The following is a 16,671-nucleotide window of genomic DNA, read 5'->3' as shown; positions in this document are numbered from 1 at the left end:
ACTCGAGTAAACGGAGAAAAAATGTAGTCTAATAAAAACCTGAGCAAACAGAATACGTATGCAGCACCGCACATGCGAATAACTAGTGTTTTGCAATTAAATAACGAGACTATAATATTGTAATAATCGGCAGATATTTTTCAGTTTGCATCGTCCCCCATCATGAGGCATTTGAGAGAGAGAGAGAGAGAGAGAGAGAGAGAGAGAGAGAGAGAGAGAGAGAGAGAGAGAGAGAGAGAGAGATTAACGGTCGCTGGTATGCTAGTAATGAAATAATGTAGCCTAATGTGAAAGTTAATTAGGATATGTTTCTTTGTAGGTCAATTTAACATGTCGGTTCACGTATCTGTTTCAACACACATCACTATGACGCATAAACGAGGGATTGTGGTGTTGTGGGTAGAGCGGAAAACTTCCGCTAATAACTGACTTCGAAATTCGATTGCAACAGGCAGTGTTCCCATTTTAGGTGAGTTAAACGTTACGTTCCCTTAACTGGCGTCCCGATGTTTTATATTCAGATCACGACACTTCGGATAGACTGAAGCCTTTTATTTTGCAGTCTAATTTCTGAGACTAAACAGATTTCGGATAACAGCTGGATGTGATTGTGGAAGTTTTGTGTATCAGAGAAGATTGAGGTATGCAACACTTTCGTTTGCCACTAACTGCAGGCCTTTCTTCTAATGTGTTGTGATACGATTTTTGAAATGTCCACAAAGGTAATTATAGGTATTATAGTCTTATAGGAAGAATTGATACAATCATAAGGTTATGAAAAAGCAGCAGTCAGATCCATTATATATGTATAAATGTTCGTATATCCACATAGACTCTCTCATTGAATTGACTGTTTCTCATAACTACACAAAGCAGCCCAGTAAGGTCTGTATAGGCCGGAACTGTACACGGCGACGATAACACAATATAGGAGAACTGTTTACAGTTTAGAACATTTACAAATGAATATGTCAGACAAAACATATATGTATGTTTTGCATTGCAGAAGAGTGATGCAGTGTATGTAAATAATATAATGTAATTTCTGGTCTGTGGTTCTAATGGAGAGATGGAGAACAGGCAGAGTTGGTATGGCTAATTGTATGGCTAATTTCCCCAGAGAATACAGCGCTTGTAAATAAGATGATTAGATGCCTTTATATATATATATATATATACATACATACATACATACATACACACACACACACACACACACACACACACACACACACACACACACACACACACACACTCACTTCTTTGTTTGCTTTCTGCATGCTTTCATTGAATGGGAATAAAGACAATGACACTGATTCAAAATATTTGGTAGTATGACATGTGCAACAGCTGAGCCATACAAGTACAGAGGGGTGTGAATAAGTTGATGTTTCTTTAATAGTTTGCCCAGTACAACTGTGCTGGAAAGACTAAGCAGTGTTTCTATATCAACATATAAATGCTTATAGACTTATAGAAAAAAAAATCCAGTCCAGCCTTCTCAAAAAGACAACAGGTCATGGTTACTTCATATCCTTGTAGAGCTTAGGGTTTGCGGTAAGGCTTAATGTTATTTAGAGGACTAGCTGTCTTACAGTAAACACATGCACAGAGACATGTTGTTGTTGCTGGGACATTGTTCTTTATGTTATGCAGACTGTGCCATTCTGATCGATTTCTTATAGCTTTGTCTTGTTTTTGCAGGCATACAAAACTACGACTTTTGCAGGAAATGGCAAACGCAGGTTTTCTTGTGTTCTTGCTCTTTAATCTTTTGGGTAAGCTTATGTGTCGTTTCACACCTTATTCTTTCCTTTTGTTCATATATTATGTCAGACCACCACAGTCATACGTTATCTTTGCTGATTTCCTGTTAACTCTAAGTGGGTGTTTCTTCCTTTGAAGTAGCAATCTAAGTTGTTCTATTTTATAAATTTACATTTTATATATTTACAGAGATGTAGTGTCTGTAACAAAATTATGTAGGTATTTTGAATGCAAATGTTTATACAAGACTGTGAAGAAGTTCAAACCCAATAAAATACAACACACTTAAAAGTGTGATGCACCTACAGCCCATTTAGGCATATGAGAGTTGGCCGGATTTACTAAGAAATGGAAACTTTGGGCTATAGAGAAGGTGGAAAATCTCAAAATCAAAATATCCCTAATGGGTCCAGTAAAATAGTAACAATTAAATGGTAAAATGTAAGTGGTAATACCATAAATCTGACTCAAGTGAAATAGACAGAGTCCAAACATTTTTTCTTATTCTTTTCAGTTGCAGTCATAAATATTTGGCCATCAATGAAGCTATTATTTTAGATGTCTACCACAGAATCTTGAAATTAAATAATGAATGAGATTAAAGTTCAGACTTTGCCCATTATTATGAAGGCATTTACATCCAAATCGTATGGTCAGTAAAGGAATTATGGCCATTTTTGTAGATAGTCCCCCCCCCCCCCCAATGTTTAAAGGCTCAAAAGTAATTGGTTGGCCAGGTGTAATTAATTGCTTCATTAATTTACTTCAAAGTAAGCTGCAAAAACACTGGTTTGATTGATTTTAACTGTGGCATTTGGAATCTGTTGCTGTTTTCTTTCAATAATAAATCTAAAGAGTTGAAATGAATGAAACAAGCCATCATTAGACTGGAAAATCAAACAAACCCATCAGACCCAAGCCTAGTGCACATCAGTGACTCAGAAACACCAAAAGGCACAGAAAACAACTGCGGAGGATGACAGATGAATTTGTTCCCTGGTGAAGGAAAAAACTCTTCACAACCGACCACCCTCCAGGAGGTTGGCTTAATGTTGTTAAATTGAACAATCACCATGATTTTGTCTTACCACAAAGAGTTTACTACAACATGTAAACCAGTAGTTAGCCTCAAAAACAGGAAGGCCAGATTAGAGTTGGAAAAAAAAAATTTTCTCAGGCAACATGTTATGGACAGATAAAGATGAAATCACATCAGCTTTATTGTCACATCACACCTACACAGGAGTAAGGTGAGTGAAAAGTTCAAATGTAAGTTCTTCCTCCTTACAGTCTGGCAGTATTTTACTATATATATATATATATATATATATATATATATATATATGGGGGTGTGTGTGTCTATGTATATATCCTATATGCAATATATTCTAAAGGGAGAAAAAAGAGGCAAGATATATATATATATATATATATATATACATACATACAGCTGTGCTAAAAATGACAAAAATGTAGAAACGTGCAGACAGTTACATAAACATTGTTCATGCACACTCCTTGAACACATCGTGCATTCATCATACCTATGTACACCATTGAAAAACAAACATTGAGTACACACTGTATGTAGTGTTATTAGATACTATATGTTATTATTTAAACTATTTTCAATAAAATATGTTTCAATTATTATTGTCAATAAAGTGCAGATTAATGTGGGTCATATGGTGGAGAGGGCAGGATTGTTCATGTGAGTGTGTTATGTGAGAGTACAGGCCATACTTACTGTGTAACTGACTGAAAGAAGCTGTCCAGTACTGGATTATATGGTGCTGGAAGGCAGCAGTGAGAACATGCTGTATCTTGGATTGGCGGACTCTCTTTTCCTCAGAAAGCAGTTGGTGTACTCCAGGAGTGATGGGACTTCAGCCTCTTTGATGAATTGGTCTGTTCTCACCACTCTCTGGAGAGCTTTCTGGTTCAGAGCAGTGATGTCAACCACAGGCAGTCATGCAGCCAGACAGGATGCTCTCCACAGTGCATGTGCTAAACATCTTAAGCATACAAGCATTCATACCAAACCTCTGTAATCTTCTGAGGTCAAAGAGGTACTGTTACATTTATGGCATTTAGCTGACACTTTTATCCAAAGCACCTTACAATTATGACTGAGTACAACTTGAGCAATTTAGGGTTAAGGGTCTTGCTCAGGGGCCCAACAGAAACTTGGCAGTGGTGGGGCTTGAATGGACAACCTTCCAATTAAAAGTCAAGTACCTTAACCACTGAGCCAACACTGCCCGCAGGTCATCTTGTGCCTTCTTTACCACATGACCTGTGTGAATGGTAACGAACAAGATGGCACCAGTGAGGTTGGCTGCCATCATGACTATTCTGCTCACGGTTTGTTTGGTTTTTTTTTGTTTTATTTTTTTTGCGCTTTCACTTACTTTAGGCTCTTTTTCGTATCACCATGGCTCACATTAGCTATGACAGAAACACACTTGTTTCTATTAGTTTACAGTCCACACACCTCTCATTTTTAACTCTGGATCCAAACTAGCCAAGAACCCGAGGGAGAACAAGGGAGGCAACGTGAAATGGCAACCCCAAGGAAAGCGAGCCGGCATCAGGAACCAGTTGAGGGCTCAGTCACATTGAGCAACCCTGATTAGCATTTGACTAGTCAATGTCCAGTCTCTGGAGAGCAAGCTTAATGACCTTTGGGCCAGGATTCCAGAGGATTCTAGAGGGACATTTGGGACTGCAATCTCCTTTGCTTCATTGAGTCATGGCTGAGACCAGCGGTCCCAAGCCAGACCATCCAGCCAGATGAGTTCTTCTTGGTATACCACACAGACAGGACAACAAAGTCAGGAAAGCCGAGGGGTGGTGAAGAGTGTGTGATGGTGAACAGCATATGTTTTTACTCTTGCATGCTCCTGCACACCCAACCTGGAGCTGCTCACCCTCAAGTTTCATCCTTACAGCCTTCCTCAGGTTGATAGTCAGCAACATTTACAAACTTCATGAAGCTCTCACACAGTTTCAGACACAGCACCGAAACCCTGTGCTAACTGTAGTTAATTAGCTAGGCATTTCAATTGCACAGTACCTAATATTTATCAACACATCACTTGCCCCACCAGGGATGACAAGGAGACCAGAGGTTCAGGTTTGCAGGGAGGTCACACAATGGGCCGACGAATCAGTGGCCACCCTGCAAGATGACTCTGGATGACTCAGATTGGAGCTTGTTCCAATGCAGCACATCAGCGGGAAAATGGACAATTACAAGGTTGCAGCATACAGAGTTTGCAGAGCAGTGAGGGAGGCGAAGTGATACTATGGGAGGAAAATATAACAGCTACTGCAGAATGGCTCTAGAACCATGTGGCAGGGGCTGTGAATGAGGACTGAGGACAAAAGATCACGAGGACAAGTCTCTGGCAAACGAGTCACTGGCATTCAAGGGAGTGAACACAAGGAAGGTGGTGGGACTGGATGGGATCTGCAGTCAAGTTCTCATAAATGCATCATAAACAGCATTTTGACATGTGTTCCCTTTGTCCAGATGTGAAAGGGATGAGTGCAGTGTCAGGGTGTAATAGTCCTGTGGAAAAGGCACATGGGTACGCACCAAGTGGGACACAAAAGAAAAGGTGTTTATTGGCTTCCAGTGCTCCAGTGCAAAAGAAATTTATATCCCATCAATACAAACAAAAATATTCACAAAAAGGAAAATTCAGTATTTACAAGTTCAAGGCACAATTCAACAAGCAATCATAAATGTGCCAATACCTATCACCTTCTCAAACACCACCTGTCTTGAATTTTCGCTCTAAAACTTACATTAGGTGATGACATTTCCTGTCTTTTTGGCAGGAAAATTCATCATAAAAATTCCCTTGAACACAGGCTATAGTTTATTTTCTCTCCTACACAAAATGAAAGCTTCTCCATAGAAATAATCACAAGTAAATTCATTTTTCTCTTAACCTATATTTGTTTTACCTACTTAGTTAAAATATATCAACTTTTCTGGCCAGATTAACCTTAAACCTAAAGTCTAGTAACATATTTTTAAGAACAATATTTAATTTCAATATATTTCTCTTCACTTGCAGGTCTTCACTAATTAACATTACCATTTTCATGCATGTTACCAATCACTCAACCAGAGAAACAAAATATTTGGGGCAGAGGTCCTTCATCAGCTGTTTAAGCAAAGTGCTTCAAATATTCACATATACATATGCTCACTGTATGTGCATCTCAAACACAGAGTACATATGAACACGCTGTGGTGGAGGGTGTCTCCATCACACAGGGCTATGGCATCATCAGTGGATCTGTTCTGTCTGTAGGCACACTGAAAAGGATCCATGCTGGCAAGAAGTGAGGTGCAGATAAATTCTCTAACCAGTCACTCAAAGCACTTGCTTATGATGGAGATTAGCGCTACAGGGCACCAACCAATCAGACAGGACAGTGAGTTTGTCTTTGGTACTGGAACAGTAGTGACCAGTTAGAAACAAATTGGAACCACAGACAGGGAGAGTGAGAGATTGAAAATGTGAGTAAATACTCCAGTTAACTGATCTGCACATTCTTTGAGTGCACATCTGGGAATGCCATCTGGACCGGCTGCTTCGTGGGCATTTATTCACTTAAAAGAATTACACACAGAACCACAGAGGTGGTGAGAGATTTTTCCTCACCAGTGGATATTCCTCCATGTTCCTGGACTTAAAAGCAGTGGTTTGTGTGTTCAGTGCTGCATGCACTTCACTCTTGAGCCACAGTTTCTGGTTGGGGTAAACACAGACTTGTACTAGAATGATCAGAAGAGTATGGAGATCAGAAGGATCTGTTCACTTGTTATCTAAAGCATAGTACATCATGTGTCCAATATGGTGGAGGCCATGTTATGGTGTGTGCATATTTGGCTGTCAATGGAACTGGTTCTCTTACTGATGAGGTGATTGCTAACAAAAGCAGCATGAAGAATTCTGAAGTATATAGAGCTATATTATCTGCCAGGATTCAGCCAAATTCTTCAAAACCTGTTGGATGGTGCTTCACAGTGCAGATGGACAGTGACCTGAAGACTGTGAAGGAAACTTAAAACCTATTTAAGGCAAAGAAATGGAATGTTCTTTAATGACCTCAACCAATTTGAGCATGCATTTCAGTTACTAAAGGCAAAACTGAAGGTTCCTCTTGTGATATCTGGTGTCAACCAGAGGAGGACATGTTCTTCTTTTGAGTCTTGTTTCCTCTCAAAGTTCTTCATGCTCTTAGTGTGTTTTTTCTTGTCTCTGTCTCCTTTGCCTTGCTCACTCAGGGCTTGAACTCAAGACATCTCTAAAGCTGCTTTTTGACAAAGGCTGTTGTAAAAAGTGCTATATAAATGCATTGAATGTGGAAGTAAAACTTGCCCATAACTGGAAGGGCAACTACAATAGAATCCTGGCAGAGCAACATGAGAACAAATTTAGAGTCTTGTGATATCAATGGGTCCCAGACTTCAGGCAATCACTGGTTACCAAAGGGTTTATAAGGCAGACTATAACATGTTCATGTGGTTTATAATGATTGTAATGTTTTTTTTTGTTTGTTTGTTTTTCCTGAGTAAAGCTTGCAAAAGAGCTGGATCTGACTTAATGAAGTTTCATACTGAATAAGTATGTTGAAATAGCTAATAAATGAAGGCACTCAGCTGTTACATTATTGTTGCTAATGACAACAGTGGTTGCTAAGATATTATTGTTAATTGTTTATTGACACTGCAATTATGCCAAATCAGTCATTTTAAATTATGCTGACCCTGACTCAAAATCACAAAACAGAAATATATTTCATAGCCTTGAAATATTTTTTTCTGTGCATCAAAATATCTGCATCACTACAGAATGTAAACACAGACATGTGGTTTAGCTAAGCATTAGGCTACAGATTTAGAAAGACCACCCTAGAAATTTATTTTGCCATATTTTCAATGTTTATGGTGCAGTGCCCTGGTCACCCAGAGAAGAATGGGTCCCCCTTTGAGTCTTGGTTCCTCTCAAGGTTTCTTCCTCATGCGCTAGAGAGTTTCTCGTTGCCACTGTCACCCTTGGCTTGTTGTAAAAAATGCTATTTAAATAAATTTGACTTTGACACACACACACACACACACACACACACACACGTGCATGCATGCACACACGCGCGCACACATATATGTACCTAATTATAAAACACCACATTCATTTCTTCATCATACAGTTGTCTCACAATGCTGCAATGCCACAAAACCTACTTCAGTGGGATGCTTCACTTTTGTTTCTCTGATCAGAATTAAATACAACTTTTAGATGCATCACTGTGAAAATGTTCTAGCACCAATGATTTTCTCATAATTTTAATTGTAATCTCACTCTCTTTCCTCTTCTTCCCTTCATGTTCCATCTTAAGCTATTATCATGGCAGAAGACACTGGTAGGCATTAGGTTATAAGCAGTTACTACATGCATTGCTTCTGATAGATCTAACCATAAACAGTAAATATTTTTAATTAATTCACAATTTCTATAAATAAGGTCTTGATATTTATATTTTTTATCCATCTGACTGTCAGACAGTGGCCCATGTTACCGGATTGCTACGGGTGCCCTGGCTGGCGTGGTTCTCGGTGACATCATACTTACAGTTTTCATTGTTGGAGTCACATACTGCTATGCAAGCAAGCGTAGATGCAGGAAAGAAAATGGTAAAAACCATTATTGTCTGTCATATACTGTTTTACAGTGTGTGACCTTCAAAATATTTAACTTTTTCTGGACTTGAACATATGCTAAATGCTGCATATATATGTTTACACATTTTACCATTTTACCAAGTTATATTCAATAATTCGTTTTGACATTCGTGTGTGTATATGTCCTTTCACAGCTGATAAAGTCTACATGAATGTCAGAGCAAACTGCAAACCATAACGACTGAGGAAGGATGAAGATCTGATAGTACGAAACTTTTGATAATATGATAACATTTAATCCCTAATTCAGAACAAAAAATACTCTGTTCTGTTTAGGGCCCCGAGGCTTTGTAGAGTCTACAAACTGTTCCATGAAAAGACTTCATTATGTCAACTGGTCATAACTGTATACTTTTATAATTGTATCATAAGTGTAGACTCTCATAACTGTAACATATGTAACTTCTTTTCGTGCTTAAATGAAACAAAGATGTGAAACATTAATGTAAACCCTAAATAATGCCTAATTATTTTCCAGACAATCCTAATGTATCTGCATTATTTGAATTTGTTTTTTTTTTTAATGTATTTTTCATCATTCTCAGTATAATACATCTGTCCTTGTGTGGTCTTAAATGCATATAAAACCTTATACAGCCACTTAGTTGTGCCCTCTGCTGGGATGGACTTGGCACTACACTTAATAGGGTATGTGATAATACAAGCTAACCAGTACGTACAGTCGGGTCCTTCCTGAAATGTGTAGACAAATGGATACTGAGTACAAAATCAGGTAAATACAGGATACATCAAAGTACATAATCATGTGTTGCTGACAAGAAATGATCAAAATCAGTACATGTGCAGAACCACAGCACAGAAGATGAAAATCATTCTGGACAAGAAGTAAATTACAGCTGTTTTTAACTGTTTAAATAAATTAATTGGTAATCCAAACTAATATATATTCCTACTGTGATAACAATGTTCTAGAAACATAGATGTAACAGCAATCTAAGGATCGTGCATCATGAGACTCCGATTATGTTGGATGTTATTATTCAAGTTTTCTGTTATTCATGTTTTTTGTTCACTGAAAAAAAGCTTACAACTAAATTGCTTCTTGGGCGGAAACCTTCATATTTTTTCTCTGATGTATATGTAGAATTTATGTAGAATTCTCCAGTACTTTCTACCAGGAGTGGACTTCATTATCTCTCATTATCTAAGTGAGCATGGGGAAAACCCTTAGGTTTTAATTATGTCTAATCTGTTTTATCAAATCCTGTATGCTTTACATTTCCTGCTGTAATGTTCATCACCTGAACATTTGTTATATTTTATTTTAGAAATGAGCTATATCAACACTGTACAAATGTGTAGAAATAGATCAAACATGGCAAATCTAAATCCATTTAGAAAACATTATTTGTTGATGAAAAATGTATATGAATACAGTATATGAATAATCTGTAATCTGTTTATGTTTGTCTCTCTGACATTGTGGTTATTGGTCCTTTTAACTGAAATGATTTACAATGTTATGGCTATCCAAGTATGCAAGTATGCACTTTGTATAATTGTATGTGAGTTAAATAGTTGTTAACAAGTGTCTTACATTTTTTGGAGAGAAGTTTATCTTGGCTCTCTTCCATACCTCCAGGTATTATAGTAACTAGTTTTCTATGCAAACAGGACAAACCCATTCACTACTCTATATCAATTCCACTGTCACAGTGTTGTTTCACCTTATATTTCAAATACAAACTGACTACTCTTCCTTTTTTCTACAAAGCAAATCTACCACAGAACTTTAGTCAGTCGCTGACTTCAGTAGCGATTGCACGCACAAGATGTGTGTTTCTTCAGCTACTACTGCTTATCAGGTAAAGCCACAGCGTGTTATTCCTCTGCTGGACAGAAGTGCACAGAAAGTGTGGAACCACAGAGGACCAAGCTGCATCTTGCTAACCACATGCTGACCTGGCCCGTTGCAGAAATCACCTAACCACAAGAACATTTTTACCTTCTCTAGAAAGGAGAGAAAAACAACACCCCTTGACATAACATCAAGGCACTCACTTTATGATCCTGTTGTTTAAAAACAGGTTATATGTAGATATATTGAAATTTACATATGTCACAATAAATAAGGAATTTAGAAACCCATATAATACATACAGGTACCTTAAAAATATCTGTCCAGGCAAGTTCTTATTGCTAAAATGTAAATTTTTTGTGGTACATTAGTTGCCTATTTCTTTTGTTTTTCTTAACACTATCTGGCATTTTTATGGAGGGAGACTGAAGAGATAATTGCAATAGCATCTGAAGAACAATATACAAAACTGGAAGTTTATGAAGTGTAAAAGAGACTATCATATCAGCGAGGCAGTAGAGAACCTTTGAGTTCCTCCTCATTCCCCCGAAGCTGAGAGGCACTGACACATACTCAGCATGTGCTCACCAATTCACCACAGCGTGTCTATTTATATTTGGGTGCAAACTCCCTCAGCTCCTACAGGTGCCATTTTGTGCTAAACGGGCAGCTGTATGACCTTCAAAAGGAACACTGCATCTTGGTTACAGCAAATCCTCACCAGCCTTTTTGTTTTCCTAGCCGTCTTGATCTCACCATGGTCTGGAAACTGTTTTTGATGGCTCTTCTCTGTGGACTGTTTGGTAAGTTAGTGTTGCAACACTAACACCATTCAAGTGTTAGTGTCTTTCTTTCTTTCTCTCTCTTGGGAATCGGTGATTAATGGGTCAGGTTTTATGTATGATGTTTTAAAGTGCTTGTACTTCACAATAAAGGTTTTTTTTTCGATGTGTACATTGAATAATTTGATTAACACAAACACATAAACCTTGGAACATCAACAAATGAAATAAATAGCAATCCACTTTTGGTTAAATGAAATAATTCAATTCGTCTTACCTTTATAACTAAATAACATGGCATTCTCATGTTTAATCTTTCTGTATTTTAATAGGTTCTGTTGCAGCAACTCAAGGTAATTATTGGCATCCTATCATGAAAAATAAACAGTGATCTCACTATAATCTGAACATATGTCTTAGTATTTATGTAGATATGTGCTGCCTGTCTGTTTGCCTTTCAGATTGTGGCTTCTGCTATGAGCTGAACATGGGGGTAGTTATTGTGCTCATTGTGTGTGACATAATTCTCACTCTTCTTATTGCCATCTCAGTCTATTGTTTTGCATCACAACAGAAGAAGAGCAGCTCACACACATTTACTAAATCTTGTGAGACAGGTGTGTATTTATTTGTGCATTTGTGGTGGGGGGGGTAGATATATGTAAGAGGGAGAAAGACTTGGTAGTATACTTTGAAGAACTTAAACTTCGAGGTCAAAATCACAAGCTTTTAATATCTTAAGGTAAAGGACAGCTTCGCCAGCCATCGAGCAGGCCAAAGGATGTTGAAATGACAGAGTCGCCTTATCAGGTGAGATGCAGTTCAGTACAATAAGAAATATCCTTGGCACACATTTCTGAACAATGACAATGACAATAAGTAATTTAAACATATATATGTACATATGGGTATTTTTGTATAGTATTACAATAATCATTAAAATGATTAGGCAGTGTTCTCTGAAGGTATGGGAGCTGTCTCTTTCTCGAGAGCTTTTAACTGCTCTCTTTGTTCTTGTGTTTTTGTATGTTGTAATAGGAACTACACGGAGACCAGTCAGATATATACAGTGATCTCCACCAGTATCGGAAATCAGGCAACATGTGAAAGAATCAGTTGGTGTAAAATGAGAATGGTGAGCTTAGATCCAGTTCTGTCACTCTGTTCTTGAGTGAGCTGTTCTTGTTCAGTTCAAAATATAAGAACAAATGAAAGAGAAATAATTTAAATGCTATTTAGCAGGCTCTGTGTAAATTAACTCCATTTTTTAAATAAAACACCTTGCATTATACACAGCTAAACATATCATAACAACTGTAAAAATGGCTCTAAATCATGAATTTGGAATAATCACGTCTTGCCTTAATAACAACTTCAAATTGAGAATTTAAGACCATGTTTGATCAAGAAATAATCTGCATATCTTTAAAGGTTTTAATAGATTTGGGTGTGGGACTGAAATCCTCTTTTATGTATGATTTCTGTGGAAGTCACCTGCAATTGCCAACTTATATTAAAACTTGTATACCATGTAATTAAATTTTAAGAGGTGTATAGTGACCAAAGGTACATTTGCTTATCCCTCACAGTGTCTATACATAGGCTACATAGAATACGTGCTATAAAATACCAAGACTAAACAATTTAAAGCTATTTTCTATCTTGTGAAGCAGTAACCCTTGTCACATGTGGCTGGGAGCCACAATCCCTCACTGTGTTCTCTTCCCACTCCCATCACATGACCGGAGCAATTAATTTTGTAACAGATAGTCAACGACCCTTGTTTATCTGTGTCATATATGTTGGGAGCTCAAACAAAAAGGTATACTTGCTGGAAGCCCCAAGGACTGTGATGACAACGTAGGTCGTGCCTTGTGTGTGCATGTGTGTGTGTGTGTGTGTGTGTGTGTGTGTGTGTGTGTGTGTGTGTGTTTGTGTGTGTGTGCCTGCGTGTTTGTGTGTGTGTGTGTGTGTGTGCGTTGGTGGGAGTGGGTGGGTTCCATGCATATGTGTATGTGATATTTTATGTTTAATTGCATGCCATGCCTTGTATTACTGAAGAACACTATTGTAGCAGCTGCAAAGTTGTTTACAGCACAGTAAATGTCATTAAATGCATCTAATGAAGGCAAGAACATTTGTCCTGGCTAACAGAGTAACAGATGAATCATGGATAGTGCTAAATTAGAGCCTCCTTGTCAAGAACAAGAAGGGGATTGAGTACACCAGTCAGCACATGACTGTGATATAAGTCAGGGAAACAATGTGTTTGAAGGGAAGTCAGGAGAGAACGCAATAGATACTATGAATAAACAGCCTTAGTTTCTCCTTGAGTGCGTTTTTTTGTTCTCTAAACATCACTCAGCCTTGGGTAGTTCTTAATTTCTTCTTTATTACAAAATAAATGTCTGTTGGGCTACTGTTATCTATGTTAAAAGTCTTGGAAAAGTACGACAGCACTTTGTTAGATGGCGAAGACCCAATTCTACTGTCAGACGTACCTGAATGCACAATGATCTCATGGGAGTCTCATAATGAGTAATTGTTTTCATCCAGATGAAGCTGCACCCTCAGCTGTAGCTACACTTTCTGTAACTGTACAGTTTCACTCTGTAACTGCAAACTGCAAACTATGTTTTTGCTACTTAATAAAACCGTTTGATGAATATATTCTCTGTTGGCATTACTTTAGAGTTCAGGTGTAATAGAGAAAAAGAATATTTTAAACACAAGCATGTTATCAATGTTAGCAAACAAACTAATGAAACTTTCTTGTCCCTGGTTGATTCATTCCTCATAAACAGTAAATATATTGTTAAGAAATGCATGATCCCCTTCTATTTATGAGCAAGCATGAGAATATCAAAACTGGGTTTGTTCTCCTAATCAATACTTCTAGTACTTAAAGCATTTTCACTAAAGTGTTCTTCTTAAGAAAGCACATCCGCATTACTGCATAGTAATCTCAGATATTTACAAGGGCACATGTAATACTCAGCCACGCATACTTATACTCACCTATGCATAGTACAGACTGACAGTACATATAGTACAGATCGACAGTACATATAGTACAGACTGATAGTATGGATTGCACAGTCGAATTGCACCACAAGAGGGAGAAAATGACTGACAAAATGGTTCCACTTTGCCTCAGAGCCAGAGCTAATTATATTCTCAGTTAGCACATGGGTTTAGGAATAAATTGGTGCTGAGGAGCTAAACTGGTGCTAAATCTGAGCAGATGTTACTTGTACGTTTCAGGAATTGAAATAAATTACTGACAGAACTGTTCGTCATTTTATCTCCATGACAGGTTTAAAAAATATTCATTCTATGACAGGTTTAGAAGAAGCAGGTTGGCTGTTAATGTGAGTGTTGGCAATTCTTGAGGCCATCTAGGAATCATGAAAGTTATGAATTCATGAAAGATGTGATGGTGGACTATTCATTAAAATCTCAGGTGATATGATGGGAGACTGGAGAATCTATGGAAGACTGTTGAACATGCAGAAGAATGGAAAACGTGCACCTGGCACACGGTGCAAACAGACACCCCAACAAGAATAGTTACACCAGCAACTCAAAAGGAAAAAGCTCAGGATAGCATAGGCAAGACAGCACTGTGAGGCATCAGAAACCCTGCCTCTCCTATCAGACCAGAGTAATCACATGCCAGTGGATGGTCGATAGCACTGACATCTCATTTTATGCTCATTATGTCCATGAACCATCGTATTCCAGACCTGAGACTTGTCTCTCGGTCCTGAACACCAACAGGAATGTTCCAATTAGAGCATATTATAGAGCTCTGAGCCCAGATGTAATTTTTGTAATTGTAGCCACTCATGAAGCACAATGCTCCAATGCATAAGGTAAGCATCATGGGTCATCATGGCCAGTATGATTGTTCAGATTCTTCTGGACAAGGCCATTTATTAGTTTGCAGTAGATCATCTAGTGGTGCTGCGTATGTAGGCATGAAGTGAGAGAGCCGTATCAACAATAACACCAAGGTATTACCAGTCTCAAGATCTCTGAGAATAGATCCCGGACAGATCCTCCAAGGAGAGTTTATGTCCAGAGATCAGTACAGCTATTACAAAGTGTTGATTTTGTTTAGTGGCAGTTATTTTTAAGGATTTTTGGAGTGTATTGGAAGCACATGGAATTCTGAGACTTGTAGGAACAATGTTTGGCATTCCTGCTACATCAGAATTTGGAGTCATTGTCATGCAGGAATATTCACCTGCATCCAAGAAGTAGCTTCCAGGCAGAAGCTAAAGGTCAGGCCTTTGGCCATAATGTCCTATTATTTAGTATTCGGAGTTCATGATCACATTTATCTTCCTATGATTCCATGGCGCCGTTGACAGGAAAACCTTTTGCTCCAATATCAACTAAACACCCCCTTATTTCACAGTAGACATCACACCCTTTCACCTGCATGCATCCCCTCCTCATGCCACAATGCAGCATTGGTGTAAAAAGCTTCTGTTTTGGTCTCATGTCGCCATGGTATTTTTCATGTACATCTTTATGGTGTGTGGAAAATGCTCCTGTGTAGAAATCACCTCCCCTAAGAGTCAGAGAGGTCATGCCTCAAGACTCTTTTATGTAATAGCATCTTTTCCTTCGGTGTGTTCCTAATGTACTAGCATACAGATTTCTTCCATGGAGAGAACAAAGCACCTTTGTACGTAGGTAGTATGTGTGCAAGCCATGTTACTAGTTTTGACATGAACTGTGACTATTCACAATGTAAATATTCCAAACACAAACAATAAATGGCTTCCCTTGAATATATATATATATATATATATATATATATATATATATATATATATATATATATATATATATATGTATGTATGTATACATATATATATATATATATGTATGTATGTATTGCCGAGTGATAGCAACATCAGGAGAAAGGTACATGAAAAGATCAAGAAATTACCAAAATTACATAACGTGTTTTCCAAAGAGGTAACTATTTTCACCACATTTTTCAAATCCACAAATGCTACATTCTGGAACCTCACTGAACAAATTGTTCCATTTTCTCCTCTTTTTCTGTCTAAGGGCCCTTTGTTTGCAATCCTGAGGAACAAACAGTGCTGAGATGAAACTGGGTGAAGCTAATCTTTTAATAATCTTACATCAGCCTTGTTTAATAGGATTTCAGGCATTTACCTTTTTTGTTGTTGCTCTGTTTACACACACAAAAAATACTTTGCTTAAGCACCCAGAAAGAAACAAGAAACCATAAGAAAGAAATCAACTGCTTTTATGTTTGTTTGGCAAAGCTAGAAGTAAATCCAGCATGAATGCAGTTACATTATCATAACTGTCAACCTTTGTGTTGATGTTCAGTCACACAGTGTGTTTGGGTCGTTGCTGCTCCCACGTGGTTTTGTTTTAAGCAGGAACAGCTCTGTAAACAGCACACTACTTCTGTAAATATAAAAATGTTTGTAAAAACAACAATTAAAACAAATTAGTTCATTTTTTTCAGTTTCTGACTAAATTAAAAA

The 16,671-nt window shown here is 37.7% G+C and overlaps 2 protein-coding genes across 5 annotated transcripts; both read left to right on the top strand.

The window, feature by feature from the left end:
- Positions 1–247: 247 nt before the first annotated feature.
- Positions 248–9,946, top strand: hcst (hematopoietic cell signal transducer). 3 transcript variants are annotated; one of them, XM_035530406.2, is made up of 6 exons: positions 249–469; positions 563–641; positions 1,705–1,778; positions 8,188–8,211; positions 8,351–8,482; positions 8,665–9,946. In XM_035530406.2, the coding sequence occupies exons 3-6, from the start codon at positions 1,733–1,735 to the stop codon at positions 8,706–8,708; spliced, it is 246 nt and encodes an 81-aa protein (XP_035386299.1). In that variant the 5' UTR covers positions 249–469; positions 563–641; positions 1,705–1,732; the 3' UTR covers positions 8,709–9,946. The 3 variants fall into 3 exon arrangements, with proteins under 3 accessions (XP_035386300.1, XP_035386299.1, XP_035386298.1); XM_035530407.2 differs by lacking the exon at positions 563–641 and having other exon boundaries at positions 248–469; XM_035530405.1 differs by lacking the exon at positions 249–469 and having other exon boundaries at positions 476–641.
- A 142-nt stretch (positions 9,947–10,088) lies between these two features.
- Positions 10,089–13,793, top strand: tyrobp (transmembrane immune signaling adaptor TYROBP). Of its 2 annotated transcripts, none has more exons than XM_035530999.2 (5): positions 10,089–11,152; positions 11,464–11,484; positions 11,593–11,748; positions 11,874–11,941; positions 12,170–13,793. In XM_035530999.2, the coding sequence occupies exons 1-5, from the start codon at positions 11,107–11,109 to the stop codon at positions 12,236–12,238; spliced, it is 360 nt and encodes a 119-aa protein (XP_035386892.1). In that variant the 5' UTR covers positions 10,089–11,106; the 3' UTR covers positions 12,239–13,793. The 2 variants fall into 2 exon arrangements, with proteins under 2 accessions (XP_035386892.1, XP_035386891.1); XM_035530998.2 differs by having other exon boundaries at positions 11,563–11,748.
- The last annotated feature ends 2,878 nt before the right edge of the window (positions 13,794–16,671 follow it).

This window comes from Electrophorus electricus, chromosome 14 (assembly GCF_041902795.1).
Source record: "Electrophorus electricus isolate QZ-2024a chromosome 14, ASM4190279v1, whole genome shotgun sequence".
Classification (NCBI taxonomy): domain Eukaryota; kingdom Metazoa; phylum Chordata; class Actinopteri; order Gymnotiformes; family Gymnotidae; genus Electrophorus; species Electrophorus electricus.
Note: the sequence above shows the minus strand (reverse complement) of the source record. Positions and strands in the feature narration are given on the sequence as shown.

What these genes read in the sequence shown, in the direction of transcription:
- hcst (XM_035530407.2), top strand. Translation starts at nt 1,733, where the DNA reads ATGGCAAACGCAGGTTTTCTTGTGTTCTTGCTCTTTAATCTTTTGG. An exon ending in TATCATGGCAGAAGACACTG is followed by an intron (nt 8,212 to 8,350) that starts GTAGGCATTAGG and finishes TCTGACTGTCAG; the next exon opens with ACAGTGGCCCATGTTACCGG. An exon ending in TAGATGCAGGAAAGAAAATG is followed by an intron (nt 8,483 to 8,664) that starts GTAAAAACCATT and finishes GTCCTTTCACAG; the next exon opens with CTGATAAAGTCTACATGAAT.
- tyrobp (XM_035530998.2), top strand. Translation starts at nt 11,107, where the DNA reads ATGGTCTGGAAACTGTTTTTGATGGCTCTTCTCTGTGGACTGTTTG. An exon ending in TTCTGTTGCAGCAACTCAAG is followed by an intron (nt 11,485 to 11,562) that starts GTAATTATTGGC and finishes GTATTTATGTAG; the next exon opens with ATATGTGCTGCCTGTCTGTT. An exon ending in TGACAGAGTCGCCTTATCAG is followed by an intron (nt 11,942 to 12,169) that starts GTGAGATGCAGT and finishes ATGTTGTAATAG; the next exon opens with GAACTACACGGAGACCAGTC.